Here is a 25,453-nt window from a genome sequence, read left to right on the forward strand (position 1 = left end):
TGACCAGTGGTACAGCCAGATGTAAGCAGGCCTTCCCAACTTTAAAACAATGGGAGTAATACCAATTTAGACCATTTAGAATTGTATACCCTATAGAGCACCAAAACCACCTAACATAGCAGCAAATGAGGGAGGCATTGTAAGACTTTCTACATAAAGCAGCAACATTAAATGAGATCTGTGGTAAAACAATATCAAACAAGTATAGCAAATGAGTATTGAAATCATAAGTTACGTTTTTAGTGCCTGTTATTATAAATTGGCTGAGAGGTTAAATATATTCTGTGTATCTCCTACACCAAGAATCAGAAATATATACTGAATTACAAAAATGTCTGTATGCCTCAGAAACTAGTTCTCCCCAGTTCGTCACCCCCTTACACTTATAAAGAAATAAAAAATAAAATTAAAACCTACTTTGTTCTCTGTAGAAGAGAGGTAATACTTATCTGCAAATCTACAAACATCTTGTTTTTTAAAATGAGATTATTATCAACATATATTTTTTCTCATTTGCAGCATTCAACGGCTAGCATTTTTAGTACATAAATGTAGCTCACACATTCCAGGGCAAAATAGAAACATTTGTCAGATTACATGTATCAAAAACCAAATCCAATGTCAAATAGCAATTAAAGTCTTGAATATATAAAAAATACATAACATCTAATAAAAATAGAGGGATAGAGATAGAGGGACCTGAATTAAGTCTATAATCTTACTATTTAACAGAGTACCACTTCCCTTCCCCCCAAGAATGATGGTTTTGTGATAATTTTAGAAGATATGTTTAGAAGAAGCGTTTTAAATTCTCAGTCAATGCTCCATCCGAGGAGGACACCACTGCCATTTTTCACCAGCTGCTAATCCATAGACATTTGTGGCAGAGTGGCCATCTTAGCCACTTCTAGAGAGTCTTTCAGTTTCCTTTTACTTTGGGAGGAAGCAGATTATGGGGGGAGCCCCAGGCCTTTACAGACCCTCCAAGAGCCAAAATTAAATAAAAATGAAAGCCTGGGGGTTAAAATTCAAAAGAGTCTGGTAGCAGTAATTATAGTATAAAAGCTCCCTGATACTACTCCCCTTCACAACACAGTCTTCATTATAATGCACAACATTAGTTTGCAAGAGTTTGCAAGATCCTACACTCCAAAAATACTAATTCAAAACATTGGAGCAACTTCTTTTAACTGATTTGTTATCTTTTCATGGAATTAATTGTTATACTATGATGCCCAAGTAAAAATTAAAACAATGGCACAGAGCAATGTATTTTCTCATAAAACTATATAATGAAGTAATATACAATGATAGCCTTGTAGGAAGTAATTTAGTGTTTGATCCATGCATATCAATAATCCAGAGGTTAATTCAGAGGTCAATACAGTGGTTCACTCTAATTTTGACCTATTAAATCACAGCCCAGCATTTTCATATTCAAACAACATCTGGAGGATTAAGAACATATTGTGAATGTAGTGTTTCAATTTATTGCTTCTGTCAATGGTCTGCTTAGTTTTACAAAAATGAAACAGTAGAGAAATGACTCAGGAAGGACAATCCATATGGACAATGAGTACAATATTGTATTTCTGTGAGTAATTCTCCATTATCTGTTCTGTGGGTGCTATTCATAAATGAGGTGGGTATTTTAAAAAAAACTGTTTTTTGCTACTGTTATCTATCTCCTGTCCAGTTAAGTTTTGATCTCACTGTCAACAGAAATGAACATCTTGTTTCCAAAGTTTAACAGGTGCCTATGAACTGTATTTACTGTTAGAGCTGGTTGGGAGAAAACTGCTAGACCTTTGCAGATCTTAATTTCACACAGCTGCTCAAACAACAGGCAGACCTCAAGACCTACAGTATGTGACAAATGACCTGATTTTTTTTCTCTCTCCCACAGTTAACACTGACACAGATACAGCTGTTGTGAATGTCACATATGCAGCCAAGGAGCAAGCAAAAGTGTAAGCCAGGAGGGTCTTCTCCTTTTGTGTTTTGATTTTTACACATTTTCACATTTTATCATGAAATATAATGAATATGATCCCATTGTGTGGGCTAATTCCACTGTTCAGATCTTCCCTTCAAGACTAAACTAATCTTTCCATTGCTGGGTGGTAAGTTCTGTAATCAACATATTTAACAGCAGCAATTAATATCACCAATAAGGATAGTTCAGGGAGTTTGGAACCTGATGTTTGCACCTTTTTTATATTCTATGTATGTTTATTCAAAATGAATGTATTTATATATAACTATATTTATATTTATATTAATTTATATTTAAGTGAGCTCTTTTCTTTAGAAAAATTAGTAGTTGGTGCTATGGATCCAGAGCCCAGTCATGTGGGGGGATAAGGGGATTTAAATGCTTAATATGGTTCATATGTAATATGGTTACAGTAGTGGGCTGTAAAGTACATTTCATATTTCCTCTAATAAAAAAGACTTACATACAAGTTAAACCTAGAAATCTTACTATTTTTACTCACCCTGTTTGTAAAGGTTAAACCTCTGTTTATTTTTGGCTGAGCGTTTTTTAACCCTTTCTTAATATATTTTTGTGTATTGTGTCAATCCAATTGAAGGTTAAGCCTTGGTTAATTTTCTTATGTTTTTATCCAATTAATGGTGTGATTTTAGTACGCTGCTTTGCGGTGTATTTATCCACCTCCACTAGGGGCACAGGGGCATTTTTGGTGTGACTGTCCCTCTTGACCATCTTTGAGGGACAGCTCCAATGCTGGATGATACATGAAAGTATTTCACAGGGTTTTACCAACTAGAATTTATTGCCATTAGGAAGCAAAGAAATATACAGAACAGCTAGGAGTATAGCGTTTTTTTATGAAATATATAGAAAACTTTCAAATGTCCTGTAAGTTTGTAGTTTCAACAGCAGTGGTCACTGCTCTGTTCATTTTGTGATAGAATCTGAACGTTATGGGCCATTCTTAAACTTGGCTATTGAGAAAACTTAAAATTTGGCCAGATCTTGTTATGCTTATCAAACACTCTGAGTTTCACTCTAGGAGTCTTAATCAGTCGATCGGTGTCCTTCTCACCCCAGGGCTATTGAGAAGTTGACAGGGCACCAGTTTGAGGATTACTCCTTCCGAGTGTCTTACATCCTGGATGTGGATGCTGCACCCCCGCCACAGAGTTCGCGGTCTCGACGAGGTGGCCGGCAGTCACGTGACCAGGGAGCTTCTCAGGCTGGGCCCTCAGGGAGCCCAGCTGGGCCCCGGCACAAGCAGCATGACTTCCCCCTGCGCATGCTAGTACCCACACAGTTTGTGGGGGCCATCATTGGCAAAGAAGGGCTCACCATCAAGAATGTCACCAAGCAGACCCAGTCCAAGTAAGTAAGTGTGGCCTTTGCGGAAAAACCACCATTTTTGTTGTCCAATTGAGCAGAGCTGTGAAACGGCACCCCCCAGAGGTAGTGTTCCACTGAGACAGAACGGAGATACTCCTTGTCACATCATGCCATTCTTCCATTGTCTCCATAATTGTGCTGTGAGTCTGTCTGCTTCCAAAAAATTAACATCGTTCACAGGAAGCCTATCCATATTCTTTTAAATTTGACATAATTATTAACACACTAAACATTTTTAATGTTTTATATTTCCCCTTAATTTCTGAAAATGTTAGTAAGAGTAAACAGTGTCATAGTGTGTACTGAAGAGAAATTGGAATACACATCTCTTGTTGTTTGACCACATTGCATTTTTGCATGGATTTGAGGTCAAGAAATTAGAATAGGCAGGATTATAAAAGTCTTTATCTTTAGGTGGAACAGAAGGTTTCAGAATAAAATTACCTGGACAGAAGAATGTGTCACTCATGTAATTCCATGTTTCATGTCCCCACTCTTTTTTCATTTCAAATGAAAAAATGACTTTTTCAGTTGGAGGCTAATTAAAAGGATCCAGCAGAGAGCAATAGGATACTGTACTTACTAGATGGTTTTCTTGTGATCTCAGCATGGAAGCTGATATTTCATACTTATGGTATTTCCAAAGAAAAACACAATGGGCATGTGTACTGTATATACTGTGCAGTATGCACCTTCAAGGTGTATATCAATTTGTATTAATGTGTGCGTACCCTTCAGTTCTGTAGCATTATATGTGGTACATTGATATACATTATTTCTGAACTTATGGATTTTAATATGGGGCGGTTGCTGTGCTTGGACCCTGGGTTCAATTCCTGGGGTTTACTGTGGGTACTCTGTCTTTTCCCCACAGTCTAAAGAGATCTTGGTAGGTTAAAGGGGAACTGCAATGCTATTTTCATATTTCAGGGTTAGAAAGAATCAGAACTGATGAGTGCATTTCAAACCACATTAAAAATAAAATGTCCTTAGTAACTTGTAAAACCTCCAATTTACATCACAAATAAGACAAAATTTCCAGGTACGCACAGCACCATATTCTGCAATTCAGAATGGGGCAACAAAACTTCTGGTGATGTGAAGTGGACTTATTGCATTGTAAAGAAGCAGGCTTGTGAATACATTTATTTTAATGAAACAGAAATATTGCTCTTGAGTTCGAGTTCGAGAGTTTTGCTGACAAATTCTACTTACTTCTTCACTCTGCATGTACAGTAGATCACGTTGGAATATTTTTGCAGTGAAATGTCTGCCACACCACTTGTACTTTTTTGTTCATACATTGCATTACATTAGTGATTACAGTGACCAGTGAGCAGGAAGGGTTGCTCTCGCCCGTGATGAGACCTAGGGTTTGCAACAAGATTGCAACTTGCAGTACTTTTACAAAGTTCAAGACTTTGTGCTTAATTAGAAATGTGTAACATTTTTCTATACTGTCAATGAATTAATTTTGTTAAAGAGAGTTAATAACCAATCTGAGAAATTGGAACTACAAGTTCCCTTTAATTAGCTTCTGGCCCTGGTGTGAGTGTGTCATGTTTGTGTCTGTGTTTGTGACCTGCAGTGGACTCTAGTCGTGTCTAGGGTGTATGCTGCCTTGTGCCTGTTGCTTGCCAGGATAGGCTCTGGCTCCTCCATGACACTGTAAGAAGTAATTAGAAAATGGATAGAATGAATGGATTTTAATAATGCAATGACATTTCATGCAATTACATGATAGCAATTACATGATACATGAAAGGAACATTTGCTGCATTCTATACCCCTAAGTATGTAGCATGGTTATAAAAGGGTTATTCTGACTGTATAAAATATTACTAATCCCTTGGTTCATTTTGGCTCATTTTGGACCCATTTAAGAATAGGTATGAGGGTGTGTTGTGTATTCCAGGGTGGATATCCATCGGAAGGAGAATGCTGGAGCTGCAGAGAAGCCCATCACCATTCACTCCACTCCTGAGGGAACCTCCTCTGCCTGCCGAATGATCATGGAGATCATGGAGAAAGAGGCCAGTGAGACCAAGACGTGAGTCTGACTATCTTAAAACATCTTACATGTCTAGCATGTGTCAGTTGAGGGAAGATGTAAGGGATACCCTGCCATTTCTGATTTCAGCTCGCAAGCCCATATAGTCATTTCTCAGAAGGGCCATTTTCTCACATTTGAGGCAGAGACTTAAAGGATAAAACCGAAAGAACCCAAATTAAATTGTCTGAACTACATAAACAAGATCTTGCATTTTGCTTCCATTTTACATGTTTCATGGGCTCAAATTCATTTTGTGCTGTGGGTTTTCTACATACAAAAGTATAAACATTTTGAACATAGGAAAGATTACTGAATTGGCAGTAGGTAATTGGCAGCCATTTTGTGGAGGAGTCCAAGGTATTCATTCACCTTAACAATGTGTCTGGATCTTTTAACCTGAATACTTCACACACAAGAAAAACAAAACATGAAGTAAAATAAGACTTTGTAAAGAAACAAATGTCTATTTGTAGGTTTTTTATCTTCATTAATGTATTTGTAGCTTTCCTACATCAATGAAATGTTTATTTTGGGGTTAACAACATACAATACCATTCCTATAGAATATTTATTAGACCTTAATAGATTTAGAGTTTTAATAACAGAGCTTGAAAGACATGTTTTCCCTTTGCTAACCTCTACTGGGTTGAAGATAAATATCTAGAAACAGGCTCTGAATGACGGGTTTATGAAGATTGTGTTAAACATATTTCTCCTTTTACTCAGAGCTGAGGAGATTCCACTGAAAATTCTTGCCCACAACAGTTTAGTCGGGAGACTGATTGGTAAGGAGGGCAGAAATCTGAAGAAAATTGAACAAGAGACTGGGACCAAGATAACTATCTCCTCGTAAGTGTCAGTTTGATAAGGTCTGTTCTGCATCTGTATTATCAATATTGAGTTGAATCATGTCAGTTATGTTTACAGGATGCAAGAAGAACAATGTCCTTTTTCCTGGAAGCAAAACATCTGATCGGTGTGGTTTTGGTTGGCTTGTGATAGGAAGTCGGTACCCATAGAGAAGGACACCTTAGATTTTCCTCACAAAAACTAGCAAAGGATAACACTGGACTGGATCCTGCCATAAGTAGGTTGGAAGAAAGAAAAACAGCTGTAGCCCTTAAAATATTGAATTGAAGCAATGTTTCAAAACTGAACTACGTTCAGACTGCAGCATCTTAATTGTATAAATAGTAATAAATAGTAGTGTGTTACAGTAATACAGTGTGTAGTTTTTTCTGTATCAGCAAGTGTAGCAAGGTTTTTTAAAACATACATTTTAATAAAATATATTTCTATAAAAATGACATTACACACATTGCACATTTTTCTAAGATAGTACTGTACTGCAATTCTTTAATTTTCTTTTGAATAATATAGAACAGTCAAAAAAATAAGAGATGAAAAATAATTAGTCAATGGTTGCTACTTCATGGATAGTGAATGTATGCTACTTCAGCTTTCTTATGAAAGCCTCACACAAAAGGGTTATTGATGGATAAACCCCCTACTTTAGATGGGTATAGTGAGATAAATTAATCTAATTCATCATGAGTTAATGCCACCCAATCTGTTTTCCCTTGTATATTTGAAAGATTATTGACTCTTTTTAGCAGAACTAATTAGCTTGCGAACATGTGGACACCTCACAGCTCCGTTTATTTAAACCATATATGCCCAACTGATTAAACTGCTCCAGTCTCTGAGATGCATTAGAAACATGTTTATTACAGCTATTTAATGGGCTGTGTCTTCTAACCCTCATCCATTTGGGCTAATGAATGGCTCTGCATCTGTGCAAAGGAAACCATAATGAGACCACTGAAAGATTGCTGAAGAGCCAGAGGAAGAAAGGTTGACGGATGACTTACCTCAGTTTTTTTTTTCAGATTTAATGCTGGATGTTAGTTATGTCTCTTGTTTTACCTTATTTTACATACAGTGTAGACTTAGGTTTAAGCTATTGGGACAATCTCTACATTTATCCTGCCAAAACATTTCTTAATGCTTAGAAATGAATGTGTTGTTTTCCCCCGAATATGTTGTTTTTCAGGTAAAAGATTACAAAGGCATTCAAATAGAAAATTTAAATGCTCATTTTGTAAATACTCAATATCAACTCTACAGTGTACTCTGCTTTCTGTAATGAATGATACACGAATCAGGGGCAGGACAAAAATTGCTCTTCTGCTGAGCTCTGTTAGAGGACATTGGGCTTTGCCAGGTTCTTAATAATTTAATTGAACCTGATTAAGAGCAAATTAGACTGTTAACATTTTTAGTAGAATGAAGTCTTACAGTGAAAAAGATTGGAAAAGCCATAGGTGTCCTTCTCCTGTACATTTTGGAAAGGAAGATTGGCAGCAGTAAGCCACCTTTTTTAAACTATCCCTGTGTCTTTTTCAGCCTACAAGATTTAACCATTTACAACCCAGAGAGGACCATTACTGTAAAAGGCAGTATTGATGCCTGCTGTAAGGCTGAAGTAGAAATCATGAAGAAACTTAGAGAAGCCTATGAGAATGACATTGCTGCTATAAATGTAAGTGTGCATTTTCTGTTCTGAATATGGTGGGAAAGTGTCATAATGTACAATTTAGAAAGCTGACAACTGTTACTGATTTTACAATAAGTTACAATCCTTCCTTTTAATTGTATTTTCTATCTATTTGTGTTTTACAAAAGAATGAAAAAGATGTAATCAAATACCTGTTAATTTCCCTTTCTTAAACTTTTTAGAAGTAATACACTTATTAAAGTACTATTTCAAATTCCACAAAATAGTAAAAAAAGAAATAAATGATCAAAGCTGGATCATTTTCTTATGAAAGATATACATTTATAAATGAACTATAAAATTTAGCTATTATTAAAGGGTTGCTGTGTTTAGCAATAAGGCATGTTCTGAAGTTAGAAACAGTGATATAAGCAAGGCAACCTAAAACATAAGTACCTACTGTACTATTATTGTTATTGTGTTAGAATGGTCTCTTTATTTAAAGCAATATGAGATAATTATTACAGTTATATTACATTGCAATTGCAAAAAAATAGTATCTCTTAGATGTGTGTAACTCTGGCACTGGACATCATGAAAATCTATTATTTTTGTCAGAACTGCCCATAGCTTTCTTTCTGTTGTGCCCTGACCACTGCCTTAACAAAATGCCTGTTATGAGTGCAAGACTCTTAAGTAACGTCTGTCATTTCTGTATTGTGGTTTAATGTTGTGGAGTGTATATCTTAATGTCTGGACAGACAGGTGTGGTGCAGCATTGCATGACAGTGGGCTGTATGTTCCCTGTAGCATGAATCGCATTGCTTTGCTATACTGTTAGTCATACTAGTGATGTAACCTGTGCAGTTAGCCCTACCCTGCCTGTCGAGTGAGTTGTTGGGGTGATCTGCACTCTGGTCTTGTACAGTCTGGGCTTTCTAAAGTCCCCCTTAATTCAGTTGTTCTACACCTGATCTGCTCTGTAGTGGGGATTCTGGTACAAATAACAACTACTACTCGTCACGAAGGTGGGTACTGTACTTCAGTGGCAGATGAAGTGGATCCCCACCTATTTCTTCTTATTTTCCCTGCCTGACAGCCTTGCATTATCCAGTCGCAACTCACATTGTATTATAGTTTGTGTGACTCCACCGTCACCTTCATGTAACTCATCATGAATGATGACAAATGAGCATGTCAGGAAGCGTCCTGACATCCTTGATCGTTTGATCCCTATCAAATGTCTTGTATTGAGATGTGGAAATGAAAATAAATATTTGGGATGTCACAGTAACATCTGTTAGGGCAAGTCTTTTTACAGTACAGTACTTTTCTATCCTTGTAGCATCAAAGCACCATTTATTGTTTCAGTCCAGATATTACACTGAGACTATTCATCACATGTATAATGAATAAGCCAATGATGTCATGCAGAACAGTTATAACCTACAACATGTGCCATCCTGGAAATCGTATTAGAAACTGCATATGTTTTGCTGCTTGCTAACAGTGCATTCCTTTCACAAAACCTTGTAGTTATGCTGCACATACTTCCCCTGTGTGTTTTCACAGAAGACTACACTGTACAGTTCCTTCAATATGTTGTTCTGGCACCACACATGTCTGTCCAGGCCAGTAGTCTGACATCATGAACCTCCAGAGTTGTCTAACCCTACTAGATTTCATGGCTGACAGCTGCAGTTCATGTGTTGCTGTATGAGAATGGGACTTTATAGCCATTACATAGCTACAGTATCACCTGAAATCAGGTTAGAACTTTCTGTCAGCCTTATGGTGAAGCACATATTAGGAAGATGTAATTAATTTTCATGATAGAATATCCATTGAGTTTCAGGAAGTAATGAAAATGTTATTTCTTAACTTTTGCTGCCACTGCTTTTGTGCACACAGTCTTTGGTTTTCTTTTTGCACCAAGTCCTCTCGTTCTGCCTTGTGATTTACATGCTTCAATTCATCTTTCAGTTTCACTCTAGTTTAGGGAGAGAAAGGGCTGCTTATGGCATGTTTACAATCAAACTGTTTTTATGATATGAAAAAGTAACATTTTCAAAAAGTGATTTTTTTAGCCGATGGGGCCATCTAGCGGAACATTTTAAAATGACGTTTTGTCTGTATAGTGTATTTTTGTATATTAAGAGAAAGAACAGCAGTTAATGGAGGTGAAATATTTTTATTTGCTAAGTTCCTGTTCAGAGAATGTGTGGTTAACTGGTGTCTTGTTTGTGGTGCAGCAACAAGCCAACTTGATCCCTGGGCTGAACCTGAATGCTCTAGGCATTTTCTCGACTGGACTGTCGGTGCTTCCGCCTGCAGCTGGACCTCGCGGAGCTGCCACGGGTCCCGCTGCTGGCTACACCCCTTTCCTAGTGAGTATACAGCACCTCCGCCATTCCTTCGTACCCATACCCAACTGTATGGCACCTGGGAATGTCTTGAGAATGTGTGTCAAAGGCTGCTCTTCAGCCATATTAAACCCACCCCCCCACCCAAACAAAATAACAAACATTTGCCTTTATCTATAAATCTCATCGGGACAGGTGATAACAAGCCTAGAAATAATATATCCTAGATTGTAATGCATATAAATGTAAAATGTCATGGTCCTTTGGATGCAACGCATTTAGCGGTGACACTAGTTTTACTGAGGTCTGAAAATCATGGTTATTATCCTGAGTTATTTTTCTATATTTTTTCAGGTCCACAAAACTTAGCCTTCAGTGCCTCCACGTAGTTTTTCAAATGGAAAGACATAGCTTTTACTCATTTTTGATTTCTTACTTAGTAGAAGGTCAGTTTGTTGGAAACTTGCAACACTAAAGAAGGTGGGAAGCAGCTGTTCTGTATGTCTGGTTTTAAGAACTACAGTTCTTGGTTATAGCAAATCCCAGTTCAATACTTAATGTCTGACACAATAGCTGCATCCCCACATGATGTTGTGGAACTGTGGTTCGGGATCACAGTCATGGAGAAACAGCAGCGGAGTTTGTGTTTAGGGGAGGAAATAGAAAATGCAAATTTTATTTTGTCCTTTTTTATAGGACAAAAATGACTCAGTCAAAGGATGCACAGGGTGTGAAGCTTTTATCCAGTGATTTGTGGTATGTTTCCACTCTAAATGGTTAGAGTGCAGAGAGCAAGGGAGGAGGCTGTGTGGCTTGTTTTTTGGGTAAAAGAGTGTAGCTTTGTCATTTTGGTCAGAATGCTGAACAAATGTGCTGACTGTAGTTTCTCTGCTGCTGTAGAGTCACTCATCGCATTTGGGTGGTCTGTATGGGGTCCCTCCTGCCAGCGCCTTATCCCATCAGCACTCAGTAAGTGCCCCCTGCTCCCCGTCGTCTCTGCTTCTCTTTCCACTGTGCCCTCTGTACTTGCCCACAAGAAGCGGTGCCCCAAACCCACTCTTACACCCAAATTCTATCTTGGTCACGGTTATATCAACATGACCTTTTCTGCCACTCAGTCTTTCAATATTTACTTATCATTGGTCTCCCTGCCTTTAAAACTATAATCAGTTATCTATTAGCAGCTTAAGTGACACAGCTAAACCTAAGGAGTTATTTATGTGAAGTATACAGGTCCTAATGGTTATTTTCAGCATCAGTTTAGATTTCATCATGTATCAAAAGATTTATAGCTAATTTTAAAATCTTTAATGAATGTTATAGTCTTTTCTGCAATTGCTACTAATACCGCTGTGCTACCACTGTAAATAAAAAACAGAGAAGATATTTTTCTAATAATAGGAGTTGGCAGCAAATTCCCTGCATGATTTCACTAGTTGTCTGAGAAACTGAGACAGAAAAATTACAGATTTGCCCATAAAGCATTATTAAATTGTACAGCAGTTACAGCTACACATTATATGCATTGCATAATTTCAAAGGAACACAACTGCTGTTTTCATAAGAAAGCATTTCAGTTGTTGTTCATACTCTTGGTGTGGATGGTAAATGTTTAATAGAGCTCATCCATACCAAATTGTTTGAGACAAGAAAAGCTCTGAGATGTCATAATGTGGATCTGCAAAAAAAACAGGACATTTTAATAAGTATTGCAAAGTAAAGCAATTTGTAAACCTGGTGGAGATGGTTGGATATCTGGAGTATACTGTCAAGAGAGAGACTTCCCCCCTAAAATAAAAAAAGTCCAATGAGAGACCTTTCCATGTTTAATCTGTATCATATGACCTTACCCAGTATAAAGCACCATATTATACTTGACCAAAAAAAGGAAAAACCTTTCTCTTTCCCACACACCGAAATGAAGACAGAAATCATTGACTTATACAGCCCTGCTGAGGCTCATTGTATATTATTAGTAAGAATTGCTCTTTTGAAAGAACAAAACAGATTGAATCAATTCACTAAAACTGCCACATTAACCTCAACCCCCCATCTTCTGTCCTTTTCACCCTACTGAATGTTCTTGGCAGGATATCAGTAAAAAAGGATTTTTTGTTGTCTAAGATCACAAGAGGTATTTTGCAAGTGAATGACAGATTTAGTGCTGACATTTTCAAAGAACTATTAAAACATCTTAAATCTCCAGCAAAGGCACTTTGTATACCCACAATGAGATTCCCAATTGAGGAGGGATTTCAACAACAATGTTAACAGACATGAATTAGATCTGGATACCACTGTCTATGTCCCTGTAGTGTTTCCCCCTGTGCCGTACAGGTGGGGCCAAAGATTTGCAGCCCTATAGCAGTCAATTCTGCATTGGTCGAATTTTTGGAATTTCTTTGGAGGTCTTGTTCCCATTATTGTAACGGTCATTATTGTATTTACCTTATGGTCTACAAGAAAAACCCATTAAAAAGTATTGAAATACATTAGTGAAACAGGAGGAGCTCTTAATAGACCTTCAATGTTCATAGTCCCGCTATCAAAAGCTGACCTTCTGCAAAGTAATGTTACTTCATTGGCTGTTTATTTTTGAGAAGTTTAATGTACAACTAGACTATATTTGGGGGAGGGATGGGGGGTTGGTGGTTAGTCCCAGTGCCTCTGGGACTGTGATACATTGTCTGCAAAAATTCAGGCATTGCTTCTTTTTTCCCTCCTACATTCAGTGTAAATGTTATGACAAGAAGATGTAAAAATGAATCATGAACCTCTCACACTGCTTTTCACTCATTGTTATGAAGTGACAACTTTTTTAACAGCTGCACATTTCCATACCTCTTTGTCCCATGTGTTTTTGAACTTTTCCTTTGATTGCAGCTTTAGGGCTGCTTTTTGCTTCTCAAAACCTAGAGTTTCATAACAGAACAATAGACAGCGGTCACAGCCACTTTATAAACTATATAAACTGTCTAGACTGTCTAGAAGGTTTCTTCTGGGTGCTCTAGTTTGGTACCTGAGTCCAAAATCATACTGGTACTGTACGTCAATTGAGTTCTTGGAGAATTACCCCTGGTGTGCGTGGGTGTGTTTGTGTCTGTGTGTGCTCTGCAATGGACTGTTATCCTGTCCAGCATGCATCCTGCCTTGTGCCCATTGTTTGCCAGGATAGGCTGCTCTCCAGTGAGTTTGAATTGTATGAGGAGGGTAGAAGATGGATGGATATATTAACAAGAATTGCCAAGTGCTCAATAATGAAGGGTGATCATTAAAGTACATGTGAGATTTCTCTGAAAGAGTGAAGAAATATTGGACTTATCAACTTGTATTTAGTTAATTGTGAATCATTACTTAAAATCAATATTTTTTCAGTTTTTAGGAATGCACTGCATAAGGATTAACCAAAGCGCTGGTGAGTAGTTCACATCTTGTGTGAACTTGCTGACTCTTTAAGGTCTCTTCTTTCAGCAGGTTCCTGAGCAGGAGGTAGTCTACCTCTTTATTCCAACTCAGGCTGTTGGAGCACTCATTGGCAAGAAAGGGCAGCATATCAAACAGCTGGCCAGATTTGCAGGAGCCTCCATTCGGGTAAGAGTCCATTTACTCCTCCACACTTCGAAACAGCCAGGGTTTGTTGTGCAAAAGTTTCATCCTTATACTTCAAGAATTTATGCACAGAATAAACCAGCCTTTAGGCGAGTATTTTATCTGGCTGTGGTCAGTTATTTAAAGAATGTTGAGTTAAAACCCTTGGCCTTTTTTGTGTTACACAGAATTTGCTGACACATTTAAGGCCATGCCCTAGTAAAGGGAAAAGATACCAAGAATGTAATTTACAATTCACTGTGCATTTGCGTTTTTTTACATTTGCTCATTTTTTAGCAAGAAACAGTATTTCATTTCCTCCTGTGGTTCTTCTTTAAAAAGTACTAGCAGTTATCCGTGTCTTAACTTCATATGTTATGGTTTCTTGGTGAGGCATTTGTTGTTTTTCACCATAAAATCTCCATGCCCTCCCCATCCCATGGATAATGCCCTTCAAGAACGTCAGTTTTTCCAGTACTCTGCTTCCTAAGCTGCTTGTTCTGCTACCCCCTTCAGAATGGATAGGTACTGAATCACTCTTTGCAGTCTAAATATGGAGGGATACTTGAAGTCAGGCATTGACTCACCCATGCATGCATTATCATGCCCATCACCACACTGACTCACGGTTACATCTGGACTAGGAGGATGAGGCTGGTTTCAGCAGAAAAGCGTCTCAATACAGGAATTAAATAAAACCCTGTTTACTGATAAATGACTAATTCATCAGGCATCCAACAAACACCTAACAGATGACCTCCTTCTTCTCTTGTCCTAAAAATCCCCACTGACAAATCTAGTAGATACACTAATTGGAATGCTTTAAAGCTTTTCCTGTCTAGAAAAATTGGATTCATTCATACTTTTCATAATAAGGTTTCACATAATAAAACCTACTGTATGTTTTCATAAGAAAGTATGACTAAGCTGCATACTGTACATGATATTGTAGTTGTGGCATCTTACTTGATTTTGATTTTGATAGAATTTCTTAGGCACAGATTGTTTATGTTAGTGGCGTTTTTTTTTCTTATTTGCTTTATCAAAAAGCTTATATTTTTCTGGGGATAAACTTCAGCTTGCAGTCATTATTATAACTGCTATCATGTGCAATTGGTGGAATTTAGAATAATTGTCAGTGGGGGACCTAATGTATTTGGTGTTCTCCTGCTGCTAATCAAATGATATAACCCCTGCTCTCTCCTTTACCCAAGGCCTTTAACCTCATTTTATTTTGCCTACATTTCTGACCAGGGTTATATTCTATTAATGAATTTAATGACTCAGGTTATTTTTCAAAACTGCTGTTAATGTCATTCAACTCTAAAATGGCATTTCAAACATTTGTCTCACCTGCAAGCAATCTGAGGACATCTCTTGTGGTCTCCTCAAAGAACACAATGCACTGATGATGATAAATTGTGTGCTTGAGGTGCAAACAATATGGTAAATAATTGATGTGTACAGGGGATTTAATGTAACTAAGTAGTATTCGTATGCACTCTTCTGAAAGCTTAATTTCTCTTACCGCTACAACTCTTTCATACAATATACACCTTTCATCCAAAACATTCATTGTTAGGCCATGTAATCTGCAAGTTGTCACTATCATCAGCCAGCGGAGATCAACTCACAAAAGAACTAACCAGTACCAGCAGAGGGTTAATAATAAGAAGTGCCACCACATGTGTTAACCCATTAGCATACGCTCTACTGTGCGGCGAGCAGCACTATTTAAACCATCCTAACCTGCTTCCCGCTGCTCGGTATTGAGTCTTCTCTTTGAGAGCTCTACCTCGCGTTTACTCTGAATCTCATTTACCGGATACTGAACTCCCTTTTGCCTTCTGTTTTGGATTGTTTGCTTCTCTCTGTACTTCCTTGATTTCAATCTACCTTTTGCCTATCGACTACGATCTCGCCTGACGTTCCGGATTGTTCGCCTGTCTCAATATCTACTTGCTCCTGCGTCTGCACAGGATCTGTATACCTTTTCATTGAGGATTCCTGACACAAGTACAGCATCACAGCTCTGTGGATGGAGGACTGACAGTTTTGTCAGAAAGCACTGCAGGGACATGTGAACCCACACAGCCCCAAGGATCACTGTACTGTGTGCACCAAGGAAACACTATCAGACTTTAAATTCATCCATCCTCTCTATTATTGTGTGTCTCCTTTTTGTGCTTCACATTGTGGACTACAGGGTTATTCATGTATTATGAGTGAAAATGTTTGCTTGTTGAGCCACTAAGGTGAAAGAATTGGCTGCAGCAGTTCAGTGGTGATGTCTTGAAGTACCCTATTACCTTTATCAAGTGCAGTCACAGCAATCTGAAATGAAAGAGTAAAGAAACTCAATTAGTTAAGGAGATCTAATCTAAATACAATGTGCTTTTCAGATTGCCCCAGCAGAAAGTCCTGATGTTACCGAGAGGATGGTCATCATTACTGGACCCCCTGAAGCACAGTTTAAGGTGAGAGAGTTCTAACATGAATCTGGTCTAGACTGTAGCAGCTCTGACCTTTAGAGGAGTGTACAGATCAGAAATAATGAATTTCATTGCCCAGATAGTATAAAAAGTGATTCCTTTTTCTATTTTCTGTTTTCATACTACCTTTTCACATTGCAGGTTTGTAGATGTGATACATTAAAACATAGCTGGTTAATGCTATGTTTAATATTCAATAAAACACATAATAGATTTAATTGCCAAACCTTGTTCATATGCCTAACATGAATGCTAGTAGGGTTGAATCATTTCCACAAAATTTGAAAAAGTTGTTTGTGGCAAGTTTGGATGGCATACAGTATATTGTTGTGAAGAGCAATTTATGATTTCTATAGCATAATTCTAAGTAGTAATGATTATTGTTAGTAATGGTTAACCCTAATACTAAACCTAAAAAAAATTGGTTTTCTTCTTTGTTATTGTGGCGCAGGCTCAAGGGAGGATATTTGGAAAGCTGAAAGAGGAGAATTTCTTCAGTCCAAAGGAAGAGGTAAAGCTGGAGACCCACATCAAAGTGCCCTCATCTGCAGCTGGAAGAGTCATTGGCAAAGGAGGCAAAACGGTACATAGTAGATGAGACGCTGGGAGTGTGACTGTTCTCCTCTGTTTCTGATCTTACTCAGTGTTTGTCTCACCTCTGCAGGTAAATGAGTTGCAGAACCTCACCAATGCTGAGGTCATTGTACCACGGGACCAAACTCCAGACGAGAATGACGAAGTCTTTGTAAAAATTATTGGGCATTTCTTCGCCAGTCAGGTACACCTCACCAAAACAGTGACTTACAGAGAAGGGCTGTGCTTCACTGGCAAATTAGTTAATTGGAAAATGCTGAATTTAGAATTTTGTATAAATACATTAATCTTAGTGGTTATGATGGGTTCAGGTTGGAAATGGAAATAAATGTCATCAGTTTTAGGTTTTTAAAACATGCAAAGTCCAAACTATGCCAGATATATGTCACGGATGTCTGAAAAACGAGACGAACCGTGGAGAGGCAGGAGAGCAAAAATGACCCTATACGTAGCGGCGAGACGGGGAGTTAGCCCGGGCTCATTAGTGCAAAGAGTTCAGGAGTGCCGTATAGAAACCTTTGCCCTCATGTAGCGGACGTTGGGCGACCTGGTGCTAGGCGGGTCTCAGGACATCTGAATGTCAATGCTGAGCCAGGGTGGAGTGCAAGACCCGGAAATATATAGTCCCAAAGGGAGAGAGCAACACCGGAAAGACAGCAAAGAACCGGAAATGAAAGACAGGACAGAGAAGGAGCGTCCTCTGGCTGCAGAGGGCGTGACAATATACACATTTCTGCAGGTTTTCATGTGCCTTTTTGAAAAAAAAAGCCAAGATTTCACAAGACCGTATATACTCCATATACTGTAACTAAATGGTGTTCTCTATTAATTCACATCATTAAAACAACAGTTTTGCATATCAATTTTAGGCATCATTTAAACACTGTGTGAAAAAAGAAACACTCAGAAATAGTTATTTTTAATACATGTTATATCCACGTATCCAGAATGTCTTCTTTATCTTAGACATGAGCTTCTTTTACAAATAGAAATGATTTTGGTGGTCAGAGTGAGTTTTAAATGCAGAACACAGATACAGTACACCTTTACCGTTATGCACATCATATTTCTTAAGTAAACTTGGCACAGAACCAAAGTTGATTGTTTATTCATCTTAAAGGTCAAATTTCTACTCAAGGGAAAAGAAATGTTGAAATATTAGTAACATTTTCCATGTGAGATTGGCGCCCATTTTATGTTTACCAAAAATTCTGTGATTAATAGTTTTGAATTGTATGCAGATGCATCTGTCTGGAGAACTACATGTTGCTGAGAGATGTCAGTAGAACATCTTGCATCACTTCAGCTAACATCAAAATTCACTCACCGTAAATGTTAAATGAATATGGCCTGAGATATCGTTCTAGAAGTTACACACTGGCACTTGGTGATGTACGCCAGAGCAGAAGAAATAAGAGATGTTCTACTTGAATTGCAGTTTTTTAAATGTATGCATCTGCATATTTACAAGTTTGCTAAAACATGCAACTTGAGATAATATTTTACAGAAGCTCTCAGGATCTCAGAAGCTAAGCAAGTTGTGGTTACTACTTCTTCGATGGGTGACCTTTAAGAAATATTAGGTTGCTGTTGAAATTGATGTTAGTGGACCTGTAGGAGGCACTCTTTCCTCTGGACCAGAATTTCCTCTAATACCCATTGGTTTGGACCAGCGTCCAGGAACATTGTTCTATAGGAGGTGCTCTTCAGATTTGCACAATTTCTCCTACCAACATTTTACCCCTTAAGTCAATTGGCAAAGTAATTTCTCACATCTCCTCCTGATCTGCAGTGTAATGGAGCTGCTGGCACAACAGTACTTATTCCGGGTGCTACAAAGGTGCATTAAGTTGGTCCCCTCACATATTTAAAGTGCTTTAAAAACTTTGAGATGAAAAGTTCTTAATGCAAATAATTATTCATTTATACTTTCCCAATTTGAGTAACATTTTGACCTTTAAGCGTGAGTGTTGTGGTTGTGCTGTGGAAAAATTGCATGCGCATCAGTGATCTTATTTTTGGTGCCTTTGTTTTGTCTTCAGACTGCACAGCGAAAGATCAGGGAGATTATACAGCAGGTCAAACAGCAGGAACAAAAACACCAGCAGGGAGCTCCCACGCCGCACCACTCCAAGTGAACACCAGGGCGGCACCTGCGAGCAACAGCCGATGAATGTAGCCCTTCCAATGGAGGAGAGACAGACAGATGAGACAGACCAGCAAAATGGGGAACAAAACCAAAGAACATTACTAGGGAAATGTGTGAGCCAAAGGCTGGGGCTTTGCGTGCACTGCCAATGCGGAGGGGAGAAGATTATGTTAAATACATAAAAAACAATAAAAAACTAAAAATAAGGAAGAATATAAACTGCAGAGAGGGCATCTGCAGTCTTTCCAGTTTAAACATAAAGAATTCTGTCATTCTTTATAACGCTATCCCTTTAGTTGGACTAACATAGGCCTAACTTAAACAGAAAAAGATATTAACAAATTTGTACATTATGTTGTAGTGGTGGATGGGGTCTGGGAGGGGAAGGTTAGGGCTGAGCAAACAGATTTTTACAATGGGTGCTGACATTCAGATTGCATATTTCCAAGTGTCGTTAGCCCTAGCAGTATTAATATATATATATATTAGAAATGATAATATATATTAAACAAAAGATAACAAAGGTTATTTTTCCATAGATGAAAATAGGCTTTCTAGACATGAATTAAGATGAGTGGTTCATATTGGGCAGTAAAGATATTTCAGCAACAGTTTGAACATATCTAATATTTGTTTGCATTTGGAGTCAACTTTCAGAAAAAAAAACTCTAGGAAACCTAGTGGATTGTTATGGATATTTGTTACTTAGCCTGTGTGTGTGCCAACACAAGGGATAACGTCCCTTTGAAAATGTTTTAAAGTTTTCATCTCTGTGTAGCTCACAGTTTTTACATACTCTTTGCTTAACGGTTCTCAATGGGCTTTTTGCATTACTGTCAATTTTTTTTTCATCTGAGCAGTAGCGAGCAGCATTCTGATGTTTTTGAGATGGCTTCTGTTTCCCCGCATGGATCATGATAACATGAAAATCACACAAACAACAATTAATGACGACATAAAAATAGATGGTACCTGTCCTAATTTAAAAACACTGTCCGGGAAAAAAAAAGTTTGGAAGCAGTTTCCGAATAGGCTATTTGAAGAGGGAGAAAAAGATGTACACAAAAATTGCATCCAAATTGACGTCTTAAAGTCACGCCCCTCAATTGTTAATGCAGCAATCTAGGGCCATAGTTAATAGAATGTGCTACACGTTCTCTGCCTTACATTGAACTTTCAAGTAAAACAGCACTATGGAGAAAAAAAAATGTGACACAGGGCCACGATGGTTTGTAGTTTTGTACTTTAATGGTTGACTTTATGGAGGAGGGGGAGAGAGAAGGCACTGCATGAGCTGTGGTACGTACTAGAAGGTGAAATAGTTTTTCGAGCCCTTCTCTTTAATGTAATCCACACTAAACCACATGCTAGCAGTTGGCTTTAACCTCTCGGTCAGGGAGCGTTCTGTCATGGCCTGACAACTGTGAATGTACAATATGCAGCCTTTTTTTCCCCATCCGTTTCCAGCATATGGTTGGTCAACAGGATTGTTTTCTTGTTTTTTTTTCATCCCAAGCAATTGTTTGTTGGATGTGCAGGTACGGATGGCCCTGTTCTTGTGCTTTACATAATCACCATGGAAACATGCTGCCTTAAATGTTACTGATTGGAGAAACATTCTCTCTCGTCATGAGCTATCGGTTTAGCTATATCTTCCAGACTTTTTAAGGTTTAGCACGAATACACACAAGTTTGTGTGTGTAAATATATATAGAGAGAAATATTTATAAATATATTTTTTTTCCTATTTTGTGATGAGAAGAAAAAAACAAAAAACATTTCATCTTTTTTTTAAGTATATTTTGTTTGGTAGGACACTGCCATATGAAATTGAAGGGAAGTGTTTTATTTTTGAAAACATGACTATTAATAATATAAATGATGAATAACGATAATGAGAACAATACAAAAACATAAATAAAAATGAAATAAAGAGATAATTTGCCCAGGACATGGAACAGTGCGCATTTCAATATTGTGATCTACCTCAGGTGTTAGGGTACCTCAGTCTGTTCTTTAATTTCCCTTTTTCGAGATTTTGTATGCCTTGTAAATCTGATAGTTTTGAGCATTTTTTTATTTTTTTAATAAAAAAAATGAACAAGAAAAAAAAGGAATTAGTTGAAACATTTAAGTCCATGCTGGTTGTCAAGGGAGGATGGGTCATTTGAACTGTATTGCAATTATTCTACCCCCCCCTCCAGCTGGACAACTCTCTATCTTTTTTTTTAAAACCATGGATATCAAAATTATGAAAACGAAATTGAAGGGATACATGCCCATAGTGTTTCTGAGTAAAGGTGATAATGTATACTGATTTCATGAGCAAAGAAACATCAACAACAGCAAAATACTATTGTACCAACAGACTGCAATACCAGTTTTCTTCACTGCAAATAGTGTTATGTGAAAAAAGAAATATACTACAAAATTTGTGACCCAGCCTGTTTTTACCAGTTAGCACAGATAAACCTATGCTCGGAGAATGGTGTAAAGCTTCTAAAACATGCATATAAACACAGAAAGTACATTAATGTGTATATAACACTAGCATTTACTATAGTGTGTTATGATAGACTAGTGGTCTGGCTGTTACTGTGTATCGGAGGAATACATGTATATCAGTAAACATAGATGTACAATAGAAGACTGATGCAAACTGATCTGTTTTCCCATTAACCCTGCATTCCCCTTTAGTTCATATATAGAGACATAAACACGTTGAGACTTAATGGCAGTGACATTTTAGACAGCTGTGTCAGGTAACTTGCTTAAAAATACTTAACATACTGAAGGAGCCTTTTAAAGGCAGTTTTCTGCTGTACTTTGCATGCTCTGTGAAGCTTCCTTTCTGTGTGGAACTTTCCAAAAAAATGGTTCTTCATCACCTACACACATTTTAATCATATGAATTTGTTAGCAAGTTTCTTTTTTGTAACACATTTGAAATTGCCCATTGTCCATAGGTTTGGCTTACAGATACAACTATTATAGCCACATTGTGCATTGAGGTTGTCTATACTGTATCTTTGCAGACTGAAAGTTTGTGCACATTCTTTGATTGGATGATTGGTGCACCCAGAAAGCAAATGAAAACTCCCCCAGTCACACTTGAACTGTGACAATTATATGTCAACATTTTAACAGAATTCCAGTCACACACGGCTAATGGCATACCCCAGATTTGCACTGGAAACCTCTGCACAATAAGGCCAAACAAGGACACTAGGCAGAGGTGCTTTAGCATTATGTTGAAATCCGGTCCCAAGTTTTAAACTGAATTTACAAATACATGCATTTATCAAGGAGAATTCAACTTATGAATTAAAAGGCAATATGTCTGTTCATTTAAGCTCTTCACATCCTTCAATGAGGAGCAGACATTTTGTTTTTACTGTATGTATACTTTTTTAAACAGAGGTGAAGGGTAAACAATTGACTTACTATTTCAATCATTGTAATCTGAAGAATTTTATCAGGCTTTTGAAAATTGCATGATGTTTCTTGTGCTTTAACACATTTTGCTATGCATGTTCTCTTCTTGCCCTCTATTGTCTTTTCTCAAAGCAAAACAGAAGAAAGCAATCTCAGAGCACTCAATGATGAAGTACAAGCACAAACTCCAAATGCAAGACACCAGCATTTCTCTCCTTGATTTGTAGCTAGACAGACAAGGTGAAAAAATGAAAGTGAAGGGAATTCCCAGACACACTGAAAACATCCAAAACTAGCTACTACAATAGCCCAAGTTGAAAATTAAAGCACCTGTGCACAGAAGCAGACACTAGTAACCCATTCTCAAGAGACTTAATTGAGATTATAAAGTTTATAGTGTAAATCTGGAGAAAATAGACTACGAAGAGTCTCCTCCAGAACTACAGGGATATCCTCAGAGCCACAGACATCAGGAAATGAATTAAAAAAGAAAGGTTGTAATAGGATTACTTTACCCAGAGTCCATTAAATTGGCTCATTTGTAACCGATTTTCATAAAAACCATGAAACAGCCAAGTGAAGTAAACTATGCATAATTTACAGAGGAATGCAATTACAGAATCTTGCTGTTCATATAATTTGTCATTTGTTTCCTGGCAAGTGTAACATTGCAGAACCGTGTTGAGCACAGATATTCTACAAAGACTTTATAACTTGCCTTGATTAAATGTTTGAAAAATAAGCTACTAATAATGAGGTGAGGAAATAGGCAGAAGAGCTATCAGTTGTTCATAACATTTCTTAGGTACTTAACTTTTAGAAGGAGTTACTGTTGTTTGCCTTTCAGAAAATTATATCTAAGATGAAGATGTTTTACATTGAAGGCAGTGAAGCACTGTTTTATGTGCAAGAAGTCTGGTCTGGGCAGAATATCTTGTATTGACTAGAATGCTTTGGAATGGAAAACTCCTGAGACATTGCTTTGGAAAATGCTCCAATGTATAATGAGATTGTGAATGCTAGCATTATACGCAAGGGATTGGAATTTATTTTAGTTGTTTTTAGTTTTTAAAGGGTTTTCTTGTTTGATTTGAAGAGATTTGTCTCAACTTTTTCTCATCCAGAACTTAGAGATATTTAATCTTAATGTTAAGACACAACATTTCTGGTGAACAATCAAAACATTTTGACATCTGTCTTCCTAAGTACAGTACTATGATGTAGTGCAATATAGGGGTAGAAGAAAACCTTTTTAACCTGTTTGTTTTTACGTGCAGAAATGCCTTCTACCTTTCAGTTTCCAAATTACAGCTGATTTGGCTGACAGGAGGTTTAAATGCAGCTGAAAACCACGCGATGAAAACCCTTGGCAGGATTCTCCTATTAAAATTACATTTGAAGTTTAACACTACATTTTGATTGCTACTAAAGCAAATCTGACATGTGCATTACTCATATCCTCGTAGTTTGACAAACTGGATTTGTAGATCTTAGGAGTTTTAAATTGCTACCCAAGGAGGGAATGCTCATCAGTAAATTGATTGGAATTTACAATATTTTTTCTGTTGTAGTGCAGAACTCAAATTTTTTACATTTTCTCAAAACTATGTTCTCATTGAACTGCTGGTCAGGCAATCTGCCATCCAAATCTGTGATTCTTTTATTGAGAAAGAGATTTGAGTTCTATGGAGTAAAAGCATTGAGCACTTTTGGCTTTTAAAGGCATGCAGGGATTAACAAAGCATAAATTGCATTTTGAGAGACATTTCTGATCTAGGTAGAGAAGGAAGCAGCACTAGAAAAAAAGCAGCCTTTGTTTGCCCCACATTACTACCTGAATATAGAATTTCTTGTGAATCACTTTTATCTGTTACAGAGGCTGTCACAGATGTAGCAGAAAACTGACTTAAAAAGCAAGTTGATTATGTAGAGGTTCTTAGCAGGATATGCAAGAATAGTATGTGACTACTTAGGACTTCATTCCTTAATAGATTTCTTCCTTTACTTTTTTAAATAAATAAGACATTGCATGAGACAAAGGTCATAGGGTGTAAAAACATTTCACATACATTTGTAATTAGCTTAGGTGGTTTCATTCCTAAACAGAACTTCACCAATGGAGGTCTCTTTATTCTATTACGAAACCTCAGAAATAAAAATCTCTTTCCATCAGTTACCATTTGACACCTGTGATAAACATACAAAGGCTTTTTAATGCTGGTTTAGGAGGTGATTCATTCCTTATGGTAACAGCCAATAACTTTGAAATTGTGGGTGAACTGTACTGCAGACCAACCTGGATATGAGCAATAAAGAAAGTCATCAGATGTTGAAATGATTGTCAGTTGTGCCACTCAGTGTTGGTTTGGTGTTACTTATTTTTTTATGTTTCTGATCCCCCTTGCTTCTCTTTGCAAGCCTACCAAGATGGTCCATTTAAAAAAAAAAATATATAGCCATTTTTTGGTACAATAAAAGAAGCAATCACCATCCGTGGCTGAGTTGAGGCCCTCACCAGATTTAGATCCTGCCAGCAGTGCATTACCCCTTCAGTGCTGCCAAGTACTCTGCTGTACCAAAACAAACACTTAAAAAGTTCTTAAAATGTATTTGTATTCATATACAGTATATACACACTCATCGATTTACTTTTATTATTTTAACAGCACTTTTACATTCAGTTTATATTCAGTTAAAAAGTACTTGATTGATGGCCACTACTAGACAGTCCAGTATCCTGTGATGTCCTGAGAAAATAAAAAAATTGCACCTGACACAGAAAGCATCCACTACAAGACCCAAAAATAATAGTAAAAGAATTTACCCAAAGTAGCATTTCCTTTCAGACAGTTTTCCACAGAAAAGAATGAATGACAAAAGGACATTATAGAATTACA

The 25,453-nt window shown here is 37.4% G+C and overlaps 1 protein-coding gene across 4 annotated transcripts in view; it reads left to right on the top strand.

The window, feature by feature from the left end:
- Positions 1–24,891, top strand: part of igf2bp2a (insulin-like growth factor 2 mRNA binding protein 2a) — a 101,617-nt gene extending 76,726 nt beyond the window's left edge. The window contains exons 5-16 of one of the 4 annotated variants that reach the window (XM_015359155.2): positions 1,907–1,970; positions 3,077–3,367; positions 5,301–5,435; positions 6,165–6,287; positions 7,845–7,980; positions 10,188–10,322; positions 11,199–11,267; positions 13,770–13,889; positions 16,289–16,363; positions 16,830–16,961; positions 17,043–17,156; positions 19,015–24,891. In XM_015359155.2, coding sequence (XP_015214641.1) covers positions 1,907–1,970; positions 3,077–3,367; positions 5,301–5,435; positions 6,165–6,287; positions 7,845–7,980; positions 10,188–10,322; positions 11,199–11,267; positions 13,770–13,889; positions 16,289–16,363; positions 16,830–16,961; positions 17,043–17,156; positions 19,015–19,110 — 1,490 coding nt within the window. In that variant the 3' untranslated portion in view covers positions 19,111–24,891. The remainder of the gene's footprint in view (positions 1–1,906; positions 1,971–3,076; positions 3,368–5,300; positions 5,436–6,164; positions 6,288–7,844; positions 7,981–10,187; positions 10,323–11,198; positions 11,268–13,769; positions 13,890–16,288; positions 16,364–16,829; positions 16,962–17,042; positions 17,157–19,014) is intronic. The other 3 variants (XM_006636646.3, XM_015359156.2, XM_015359157.2) reach the window with 3 other exon arrangements.
- The last annotated feature ends 562 nt before the right edge of the window (positions 24,892–25,453 follow it).

This window comes from Lepisosteus oculatus, chromosome 12 (assembly GCF_040954835.1).
Source record: "Lepisosteus oculatus isolate fLepOcu1 chromosome 12, fLepOcu1.hap2, whole genome shotgun sequence".
NCBI classification, from domain to species: domain Eukaryota; kingdom Metazoa; phylum Chordata; class Actinopteri; order Semionotiformes; family Lepisosteidae; genus Lepisosteus; species Lepisosteus oculatus.